Source organism: Rana temporaria, chromosome 3, assembly GCF_905171775.1.
Source record: "Rana temporaria chromosome 3, aRanTem1.1, whole genome shotgun sequence".
Lineage (NCBI taxonomy): Eukaryota > Metazoa > Chordata > Amphibia > Anura > Ranidae > Rana > Rana temporaria.
In genome coordinates, this window is record NC_053491.1 from 421,727,169 (window position 1) to 421,739,490 (window position 12,322).

General features: G+C 40.5%; 1 protein-coding gene across 1 annotated transcript in view; it reads left to right on the plus strand.

Annotated features, from left to right (window-relative positions):
- Positions 1–2,427, plus strand: part of SORBS3 (sorbin and SH3 domain containing 3) — a 66,424-nt gene extending 63,997 nt beyond the window's left edge. The window contains exons 15-16 of the mRNA XM_040346163.1: positions 1,195–1,301; positions 1,390–2,427. Coding sequence (XP_040202097.1) covers positions 1,195–1,301; positions 1,390–1,460 — 178 coding nt within the window. The 3' untranslated portion in view covers positions 1,461–2,427. The remainder of the gene's footprint in view (positions 1–1,194; positions 1,302–1,389) is intronic.
- The last annotated feature ends 9,895 nt before the right edge of the window (positions 2,428–12,322 follow it).

Below are 12,322 nucleotides of genomic sequence, written 5' to 3' on the forward strand. Positions count from 1 at the left end.
GGCAGAGACTTTTCCTCAAGTTCAAGTTCACCAAGGAGGGTCTGTGGCAGAGGCTTTATCCTATAATTGTCCGAGTGATACTCCGGCTGCCAGGTCAGTGAGAGAGGCCTGTCCGGGTACACTAGACCCACTCAGGCAGAAGTGGCGCAGAGAAGTGTTATGCTTGGGAGCAGGACTGTTTCCCTATCATCACGCCTGAATCTGCTGTTCTCTCTTCTTCTTCAACTTTACTTTCCTCACCACAAGTTTTTTTGTTTTTACCCGGCTGGGACATTCCTTTACTTCTACCAAATGCAATACGCATCATCCACCCCTAGGAATTGGGGGGAGCCAGAAGGTAAATGTGCCACCCAAAACAACCAGCAGCTCCTCCAGGGGTAATGCTACAGGTATAAATATATAATTAATAGGATGCAGCTTCTGCTAAAACAAAGCCTGTGTGGTCCTGAACTTAAAAAGTGCAGATCTACTATCCTATAGAAAACATACAGAAATGGCAGTTGTGCCTAAACAGTAGGCTGAAAATGTACCTTTTGGCCTTTAATTTCTCCTAAAAAAATAGCAGTCCATTCCTGTGACAAGACTCGTAGCTGTAAATCTGCAGTGTGAGATCAGCTAAGCATGCCTGTGACTACTAGTCATGGGTTTGGAGTGAGATTTAGTGATGTCACTACTGTGCTGCTTACTTTTCTTCTTGCTGGAGGGGAAGGTGTGTTTGAGCATTTGCAGTGCAAGGATCTCCTTGTTTTTGCTTCATCTGTACTGTGGATCTGTGCTTTCTGCACCTCTCCTGCTACTTATGAACTTAACCCACATCAGATTAGCAGTCATCAGTTCAGAGCAGTGGCACCTGGTACTGTATATTTGGGAAGGGCGACAAACAAGACAACCTGTCGCCACCGATGGCAAGAGGTAGTAAAATCTTCTCCAATACTAAGATGACCGACTCTACACAGAGCAAAGTGCAGAAGAATGCATGGCAAGTCAGTAATCACCTGCATGGAGACCACAGGCAATACCACAGACTACTTCTGATAGCCTTTTGTAACCAAATCTTTACAGTTGAAGTGTTAGTAAAATTTAAAGATCAGGGATTGTTGTCCCTTTCAAGATTTTACAGTGGTACCAATCATGTATGTAGGATTATGTTACTGAAGATGTTACTCAAGAAATATAATTTCTTGCTGTTTTTAGGTACCGGACAGTATTTCCTTTCTCTCCTAATAACTCGGATGAGCTGCAGTTGCTGGCAGGGGATGTGGTGACTGTGACACAGCAGTGTGAGGATGGGTGGTATGTAGGTAAGTGACACTGGACTGGAATAAAAGATCCTGACAGTATATAGTATATTTCCGGAATGTGTAAGTCATCCATCTTTCCCTTTCTCAGGTGTCTGCTGGAGAACACAGCAATTTGGAACCTTCCCTGGAAATTATGTTGTTCCATATGTGACTTCTTAGTCCTGGAGGCTTCACTTTCAAGTGCTTCTGGACATTCTACGGAATCCTTCTTGGACTGGTAGTGCCAACCCCTCTGATTCAGTGATTTCATTGAATTACAAGGAAGAGATTAATGAAATAACCTTCCGGCATATACTAGCCATGGCCTTCAGCTGATGGGGGACGCTGGATTACAAGGAAGAGATTGATGAAATAACCTTCTGGCATACACTAGCCATGGCCTTCAGCCGATGGGGGACTAGTTGATGCAACCTACCTTGTCAGTGAACAGAGCATTGCAACTGAGGGAAAATTACTAATATTTTTCTTACTATATACCATATTTTTGTCCCAATGATTTCACCCTCCAATTTGTCCATAATGTATTTTCTGGTTTTGACCATACCCCATAACGCCATCTTATTTTCCCATGTATGTTCCTTGTTTCAAGCTTTTAAATGCACCTTATTCTTTCTTGTTTTGCTGATAGTATAGCTGATCTTACAATCTTACAAGCCTAGTGTTTTTTTTTTGTGTCCTGGATGAAATGTATATATTAGGTAGAAGGGATGCTTCTCTGCAAGTATGTGCTGTGCCCAATGCTACTTGCTTTTCTTTACCATGGGCAGGACCTTACTAGGCCTCATGCAGCTGAGCTCTGCCTTAGTGCTTGCCCAGTTTGCCACGTATAGGACATCACTAGGCTAGGCTCAGTTTTATGGGCATTTCATCCCTGCCCCTCCCATATACCCAGCAGATCAGCCATCCCTTTCTTTCTCTCCAGGCTTCCGTAGATGAACTTCAAATTCTCACAGGAAGTACTTCAAGTTGTCTGATTGCGCTTAGGTTTTCTGGCCCCAGTTGCTTCTCCAGTGGTCTCCTCAGTCTCTGCACTATTGACTTCTCGTTGGCCATTTCCCTTTTAAAGTAACTGTATAATGTTTTGACCAGGTTTCTTTTTGAAGTAAAAGAGTGTTCAATGTCCACATAACTGTATTTAAGGTCTGAATTTAATGTTTTACTGGATTGATATTCTGGCATGCACAGAATTTACAACAGCTACTTTTCACTTCAGAGTATGCGTATCATATTAAGATCAACGTTTCCACTGGAATTCTAGGAGCCTTACTCCATACAGAGGCCAAATGTTCTTCCTCTTCACTTCTAAAATAAAGAGGAATGCTCAAAGGAGCACATTCAACAATGCTATTCTGCTCCTGGTTGGGAGAACCCAGATACTGACTATATGGGGACTTCTCATTTACCACTCTCTAGAGAGATCGAAGTCATGGCCTCCAAATCTCCAGATCTCATCACAAGTGCCCTAAATCATGCCACACACCTCAAGGAGCTGTCTCTTTACTAAAAAAAGTTCACTGACCAAACAAGGAACTTCCTAAAGGAGATTAGTGACATCCTTTTAATGCCTCTCTTACAGTCGTAGTATCAGGGCTTTTTTTCAGGGGGAACTTGGGGGATCTCAGTTCCACCACCTCTGGCTCAGACCCTTTGGTGCCTGCTCACCACAATCACTTGTAAACACATAAGTCCACTTTCTGTGTTTACAGGTGACAGCTTTGTAACCCCCCTGAACTCTGCACTCTGTATGTAATGCAATTCTGGTATTTAATGCCCCTTTAAGACCCTTCTACTGTTTGTGAAATTTGAACTGGTCGTAGTTGAGTTCCTGCACCTATTTTCTGAGAAAAAAAGCTCTGCGTAGCATGGTAGTACCCAGGCAACTATTATTTTTAGCAGGAAGTTGGCAATGGCCTACATATCTCTCTCAGTATGTTTCCTTTAGGTATACAATCCCTGTAAATCTATTTTAGAAAAAGTAGATGAATAAACAAGGATGGTATTATGGTCTTATCCATACTAGGTTTCTTTGTATATGCTTTTGAATGCACAGACATTTTTCTTTTTTTTTTGCACCAAATAAATTGGAGGGCTGTGGTACATCTGAGCCCTTGCATTATGCAGGCTGATGAAATGAGCTGGTATTGCAATATTGCAATAAATATTGTTTAACCTAACAAAAAATCTAGAAGCATCTTTCTATACAACTTTATGAGACAGATATCAGCCAGTTCAACAGAAACTGTCCAAGATTCAGCCGGTGTATACAGCACTAACGTCTGGCTTCTGTCGAACGGGCATGCTGGAAAGCCAGCAGCCGACCAGCATTCGATCAGCACTTGCAGCCAATGGCTGCAAGCGCTGATCGCTGTGTTTTGGTAAAAATACAATAGCTTAGCAGGGAGATCGCTGTACTAAATTCAGATAGTACAGCGAGCTACACTTTTTATTTTGTTCAGTCCACTGTTAAACTTAAAAAAAAACTGTGTGTAATAGGCTTAACTCCATGACGAGGAGGGGGGGAGTAGCAAGGCTCTAGGTGCCTGCATCGCTGGACCATGAGACAGGTGACTGTTTTTTTTTTTTTAAAGTCAGCAGCTATACATTTTGTAGCTGCTAACTTTTAATAAAGTGAAAAAGCCTGGAACTCCGGTTTAAGAAAAAAATCCCCTCATAAAACAACCCATGCAGTTAAAAATAGAAATAAAAGGCAAAACATTTGTGTAAACATCTAAAAAAACATTATAAATAGCTTTTCTTTTTTTTATAAGTAATCACATACCTTCTGTTCTCGGCTGCAAAGGGGGCTCAGACAGCTGGGGGAGGAGAAACGGCAGACATCTTCCCAGTAAATGGCTGTGTGGGGGCATGTCATTGTGCGGGGGAAATGATTGCAAGTCTAATCATTGGAGGAGAGCAAAACGTGATAGTGCAGCGCTCAAAACAATACAAATACACTATGATCTATGAATAAAGTGCTAAAAGTAGTGCCAAAATTAATATGCAACCAGTAATAACAATAATAATAAAAAAAAATTATATATATTCATATACTTAGGTGCTACCCCAAATACATTACATGCAAATAAAAAGCAGTCTTTTATAAAGTGCTAATAGTGCAAAAAAATAGTTCCAAATTCAACATGTGCAAACTTTGACCTTCTCCTTCACAATTTTTTTGCACTATTAGAGACGGATTTTTATTTGTATATAATTTATTTGAGGTAGCACCTAAGTATTTGAATAATTATTTATCATTGGTAGGGATGAGCCGAACACCCCCCCCCCCCCCTTCGGTTCACACCAGAACCTTCGAACGGACCGAACATTTAGAACGTTCGAATTCAAAAGTGCTCATTTTAAAGCCTAATATGCAAGTTATTATCGTAAAGCGTCTTTGAGAACCCGGGTCTTGCCCCAGGGAACATGTATCAATGGAAAAAAAGTTTTAAAAACGGTCGTGTTTTTTCTGGAGCAGTGATTTTAATGATGCTTAAAGTGAAAAAAAAAAAAGAAAAATTCCTTTAAATATTGTACCTGCTGGATGTCTATAGTATGCCTGTGAAGTGGCACGTGTTTATAACTGTCCCTGCACAAAATTAGATTACTATAAGAAAAAAGTCATTTAAAACTGCTTGCGGCTTTAATGTAATGTCTGGTCCCTGCAATATGGATGAAAATCATTGAGAAAAATAGCACAGACACAGACAGTACACACACCACGTAGCTTTAGGTGCACACTGCAGAGGACACAGACAGTACACCACGTGAAAGTACTTGCAGCAATATCCTCTGCCTGTAGTATTAATATGAGCAGATCCCTGACTCTAGGAATAAATATGAGAAACACCAGCTTTACGTTAGGTGCACAATGTGCAGAGGACACGGACAGTACACACACCACGTAGCTTTAGGTGCACAATGCAGAGGACACAGGCAGTACACACACCAAGTATCTTCAGGTGCACACTGCAGAAGACACGGGCAATACACCACGTGAGAATACTGCAGCTAGCACAATCACCTGCCTGCCAGTAAATTAGAAAGAGCAGATCTAGCTAAATTATACAGTGTAAAAAAATATATATACAACACCTGGGATGCATATATATCCTCTACACACTGTAACTTTAACTGACTAGCCTGCCTGCCTGCCTGCTCTATCTACCTACAAAAAATGACACTCTCTCTCTCTGTCTTCTCTCTCTTAACCACCGCAACACACTACACAAGGCCGACCTGCAGGCGGCCTGTTATAGTGTGGGGCGTGTACTAAACCCCCTGAGCCATAATTGGCCAAAGCCACCCTGGCTTTGGCCAATTATGGCTCTCCGTTTTTTGCAAGCTGTGATTGGCCAAGCATGCGGGTCATAGTGCATGCTTGGCCAATCATCAGCCAGCAATGCACTGCGATGTAAATTATGGGCCGTGAAACGCCACTTGAATTTGGCGCAAATGGCCCAAAACGTTCGTAATTCGACGAGCGATCGAACATACGATGTTCGAGTCGAACGTGAGTTTGACTCGAATACGAAGCTTATCCCTAATCATTGGTTGCGTATTCATTTTGGCACTAATTTTGGCACTTTATTAGTCACTTACAGTATAGTGCATTTGTATTGTTTTGTGTTGTATTGTGTTTTTTTTTCACATTTTGTGTTTATATCTAAGTTTGGCCGATCACCTTATTTTGTGCTAGCTGCTATCCCTCTTTTGAGCGCTCACTAATACTATTCTAGCTGGAATTAGAGGAGAGCAGACTGAATTCTCAGCATAGCTAGAACACTGGCAACTCTGAGCTCACATACCTAGTGTGGCCAGTTTTTAATTGGAAAGCAGAGGGACTGGCAGGAACAGCAGGGATTTTACACAGAAGACGCAATACAAAGAGAACAAAATACATTTCCAAACAAGTACATGGTACACCAGGCACATATCAGGAATATAAAATGTTGTTGAAACGTCAACACATTCTCTAAAAAAAAAAACCTGCAAGACAAAGTCATAATGAGCTAGTATACTAGCTCATTATTAAACACTTACCTTAGAACAAAGCCCAGCAGTGGCACCCACACTTTGCTCCCATGGCCAACATCTTTCACCAGAGTTACTTCCGAGTTCGCAGATTCTGGCGATTTTTAATTTCCGAATTTTCGTATTTCCGAATTTCGGAAATTCGCATTTTCAAATTTTAGAATTTTGGAAATTCCAAATTTTTCATTTTTTATTGTAGAATTTCTAATTTTTTATTTTTCGAATTTTTCAATTTTCGAATTTTTCATTTTTGAATATACGAATTTGCGATTTTTTTATTTTTCGAATTTTCTAATTTTTCATTTTCGATTTTCGAATTTTCGAAATTTTTCATTTTCTAATTTTTCATTTTTGAAATTTCGAATATTCAAATTTTTTATTTTTCGAATTTTGAATTTTCGAATTTCGAAATTTAGAATTTTTCATTTTCGAAATTTTGAATATTCAAATTTTTGAATTTACGAATTTTTCACTTTCGAATTTTCGAAAATTAAAAATTCGAAAATTAAAAATTCGAAAATTGAAAAATTTGAAAATTCTAAAATTCAAAAATCTAAAATTCGAAATTGTAACATTCAAAAGTCTAAAGTTCGAAAATCTAAAATTCGAAAATATGAAATTTCCGAATTTTTAGAATTTCCGATTTTTTTTTTCATTTTCGTTTCATTCTATTTTTTTCGGAAATTTCGTTTTTTCTGTTTCTTTCGTTTTTTTGCTTTTTCGGAAATCCGAAAATTCCGAATTTTCGAATTTCCGAATTCTCGAATTTCCCGTATTTACGAAAAAAGCAAAAAAAAATGAATTTTTTTTTTTCGATTTTCCCGAATTTACGAAAAACAAAAAAAAAACCGAATGAAACAAAAACAATTTTTTTTATTTTTTATTTCCTGAATTTCCAACAAAAAAACGAAAATAACAAACGGAAAAAACAATTTTGTCGGCAGCAGCGTATATAGTGGATATTTCCTAAACTGTGCAAGTTTAGGAGATATTTACAGTACCTACAGGTAAGCCTTATTATAGGCTTACCTGTAGGTACAAGTTATGTAACAGAGTTTACAACAACTTTAAGAGTGCCACTATGTCCTTGGTAGTCTGGCTGTAAATGGGAGTGTTTGCATTCAGTCTAATCAGCTGATGCACTTACAGTATGGTCTTCTAATGAGGAAAGTTGCTGTGTAAGCATCCCTTTAGAAGTAATTGGCCCTTATGTATCTAACCAAAAATATAATTCCGTTTGCAGAGGATGCCTAAAATGTTATTTGTTTTTTAATGCAAACTTCTGGGAAAATCAGTTAGTCAATAACACATGCGGGAAATTAAATTTCTTGGGAAGTTCTGTACGCCTACTGCGTACAGTTGGCCTCCAGGTTGCCAAACTGCATTGAGTTTTAAAAAAAAAATACAGCATCTACAAAGTAATTTTTAATAACAAAATTATAATACAGTAACTATATATGCTACATTTTTTATTTTATTTTTGTATTTGCTATATTTTTCATGAAAGTGGAGTTGCCCTTTAGCAAAGTCTAAATGAACATGTGATATTCAGGATAGACAAGGAAACACGCAAACCTAAATTAATTCATGATAATTGAAGGGATATTACATGAGACAACATAATGATAACCAGTGGCATGAGAAGAGATCAGCAGACATGAAAGATATTCATAAAAAGGAAGTGAAGGGCTGGGAAGGTTAAAAGAAAAATTCTGTCCAAGATGTGGAATTTTCCCCCTGATCCAAAAAGTCACAGCTCTGTGTTGTCTCAGCTTGTAGCGGAATGAGGAATCCAAGGGATGGACAGGCTGGGGCTATAGAGGTTGCAATAGCTGGGGGGGGCAGGGAACTGATATTATAATATAGTGATATATCAGTTTACCAGATGTCAGATATCATTACATATTCCTGCATTTATTGCTGAACAGCAATTCGTAAAAAAAAAATATATATAATTACTTAAAGAGGAACTAAACCCTCCTCTCCTTTACAGCCAAGGAATCTGCCATCTTGGCCTCTGTTGGATGCTGCACATGTGATCAGTTATGTCATCAGACACTTGATGGCTTCACAGTTCTGTTGAGAGCAAAAGTAACTGTAATTACCTTGCATGTGCTTCATTCTGGTGATTACCCAATCAGGGTCTGAGCATTGGATTGTGGGAAATTCACCTCCCCCCCCTATACTCAGACATTCTGGACATTTTCTCAGGGCCCTAGCCTTCAAATAGGTTGGTTAAAGACTTAAGGTAAAATGAGCATTTCATATTTACCACAGGCAGCCAGCAGGTGGCACTATACATGCTGTGGTGGATTTTCTGCAGCTGTGCTGACTCTACAGGCATGCATAGCAGACCCACCTCAATCCTAGCAGCAGCAGGCTAGAATTAAAGTAGAATTCCTGCCTAACACTAACTATTCTTACAAATGCTCCCTCCCCCTCCTGCTACTTATGCTGCCTAATCTGTGTGAAATAAAAGTGTGTATACTTGCCTATCTTCAGCCTACTCTGCTCCACTCATGGGATCTGGATCCCCTGTGTCAGTCAGCGGCGACTGTAGAGGAGAGGAGGCAGTGCCGACAATGGATGGGCCATGCAAGCTATGGGTTACATCAGTGTTTCTCAACTCCAGTCCTCAAGGCGCCCCAACAGGTCATGTTTTCAGGATTTCCCTGAGATGAATTGGCTGTGGTAATTACTAAGGCAGTGAAACTGATCAAATCACCTGTGCAAAAAAATGGAAAGCCTGAAAACATGACCTGTTGGGGCGCCTCGAGGACTGGAGTTGAGAAACACTGGGTTACATCACCACTCCCAGGCATTACATCAATTGTTGGTATGCTTTCTCCTCTCCCCTGCAGCTGCCAATGGCAGACACGGTCATGTGTCTGGCTGAAAATAGGTAAGTATATAGCTTTCATACACAGGTTAGTCAGAATAGGTGATAGGAGGGGGAGGGACCACTTTGGACATAGTTAGTGTTAGGCAGGAATTCCACTTTAACCGCTTGACACCCGCCCGCCAAATGACGGCGGGCGGAATACTCTATTGTTCTGACAGGACGTCATATGACATATGACATATGACATTTAAAGCCGCTAGGGGGCGTGCACACCCGTCGCGTTACTGGGAACACAATGCGCGTGGCGCCGGGCACCCGCGATTGCCCAGTAACTGAGCAGGACCGTTGATCTCTGTGTATTAACACAGAGATCCACGTCCTGTCAGGGAGAGAGGAGACTGATGCTGTGTCCCTTGTACATAGGGACACAGATCGGTCACCTCCCCCAGTCACCCCCCTCCCCCTACAGTTAGAACACTCACTAGGCTACACATTTAACCGTTTCTCCGCCCCCTAGTGGTTAACCCCTTCCCTGCCAGTCACATTTATACAGTAATCAATGCATATTTATAGCACTGTTCACTGTATAAATGTGAATGATCCCAAAAATGTGTCAAAAGTGTACGATGTGTCTGCTATAATGTCGCAGTCCCGAAAAAAATTGCAGATCGCCGCCCTTCCTAGTAAAAAAAAAAAAAAAAAATCATAATTATGTCCCCTATTTTGTAGGCAATATAACTTTTGCGCAAACCAGTCACTATAGGGTTATTGCAATTTTTTTTTTTTTTACCAAAAATATGTAGAAGAATACGTATCGGCCTAAACTGAGATAAAAACATTTTTTTAAAAAAAAAATGGGATATTTATTATAGCAAAAAGTAAAAAATATTGTGTTTTTTTTCAAAATTTACGCTCTTTTTTTTTTTTTTTATAGCCCAAAAAATAAAAACCGTACAGGCGATCAAATACCACCAAAAAAAAGCTCTATTTGTGGGGAAAAAAGGATGTCAATTTTGTTTGGGAGCCATGTCGCACGACCGCGCAATTGCCAATTAAAGCGACGCAGTGCCGGAAGCTAAAATTTCATCTGGGCAGGAGGGGGGTGTATGTGCCCAGTAGGCAAGTGGTTAAACAGACAGTACTGGGCTTTCTTATTAGAGGGGAGGAGCTTCCTAGAAAAATGATGTCTGCAGTTTGCTACAGGCAGGGGAAGCACTTCCCCCATCTTCCTACCTCCACTAATCACTCTGTTCAGTGCACTGAGATGGTTAGGTGAGGCAGGTTAACCGCTTGCCGACCAGCCGCCATCATTATACTGTGGCAGGTTGGCTTGTTCCCACGAGCCGTCTTTGCTGTATGTCGGCCCTTTAAGCAGCGATAGTAGGTGCATGCCTGCTGCACTGAGGAAGAACCGCTGCATGTGTCCGCCATAATGTCGCAGTCCAGATAAAAAAAAGCACATCACCGCCATTACTAGTAAAAAAATATAATAATAATAAAAATGCCATAAATCTTTCCCATAATTTGTAGACGCTATAACTTTTGCGCAAACCAATTAATATACGCTTATTGCAATTTTTATTACTAAAAATATGTAGAATACATATCGGCCTAAACTGAGAAAAAAAATGCTTTTTTTTTTTTAAATTGGGGATATTTATTATAGCAAAAAGTACAAAATATTGTGTTTTTTTTTTTTTCAAAATTGTCACTCTTTTTTGTTTATAGCGCAAAAAATAAAAACCGCAGAGGTGATCAAATACCACCAAAAGAAAGCTTCATTTGTGGAAAAAAAGGACTTTGGGTACAACGTTGCACGACCGCGCAATTGTCAGCTAAAGCGACGCAGTGCCGTATGGCAAAAAATGGCCTGGCCAATAAGCAGGCAAATCTTCCTGGGCTGAAGTGGTTAAAAAGTGAGAGGAAACAGCTGTGTGAGGTATTTTTACACTGGAAGGAGAGGGGGAGAGAGAGAAAGAGAGAGAGAGAGAGGGGGGGAGTGATGGGGAGAGATATGTGCTGGTTGAGGGATTTTTACACTGGAAGGTCACAGAGTGAGACGCAGGAGAAGACGACTGAGCTGTGTGAGACAACATGCATGATTTACTAACGGAGTAAAGGCTGTTTACCAATTAAAGTGTATTTTCACTTTCCAAAGTGAATGCTAGTAATCAGAGTTGTTAAGCTAGTCTTTTACATAGCTGGAACTGTTCAGGGAAATTATTTGAATTTTTCTATGCACATAAGGCCCCATTAATACGGACATGACATCTAATATATCCCTATGGGTGTCTGGAGGTAAATAGATGTGCGTCCATTTACAATCGGGTCCACTCAAGTTCTTCACACCGAATACAATATGTTTGCATCCAGGTCTGATTTTGCAGATCTGAACAGAAATAAATGGATGTACATCAATTTTTATTCAACCACCCAGAAGGAGTATATTAGCTAGATTTAGGTAGAGTTAGGTCGGCGTATCAGTAGATACGCCGACCTAACTCGGAATTTACGCCCACCTAAGTTTAAGTGTATTCTCAAACAGAGATACACTTAAACCTATCTAAGATAGGACGGCTTGCGCCGTCCTATCTTAGGGTGCAATATTTAGGCTGGCCGCTAGGTGGCGCTTCCATTGCGGTCGGCGTAGAATATGTAAATCACTAGATACGCCTATTCTCGAACGTACGCCCGGCCGACGCAGTACAGATACGCCATTTACGTAAGGCATTTTCAGGCCTATAGTTATTCCATCAAATAGTTGGAATAGTAATGTTAAAGTATGGCCGCCCTTCCCACTTCGAAATTCGAAAATTTTACGTTGTTTGCGTAAGTCGTCCGTGAATAGGGATTTAGGTAATTTACGTCCACGTCGAAATCAATAGGCCCGTGCGGCGGACTTAGCCGCAATGCACACTGGGAAATGTAGGCGCACGGCGCATGCACAGTTCCAAAAAAACGTCAATCACGTCGGGTCAAAGCAAATTAGCATACAACACGCCCCCTCAGCCTATTTTGAATTAGACACGCTTGCGCCCGCCGCATTTTCCGCTACGCCGCCGTAAGTTAGGAGGCAAGTACTTTGAGAATACAGTACTTGCCTCTCTGACTTAAGGCGGCGTAGCGTAAATATGCTAGGCTACGCCAC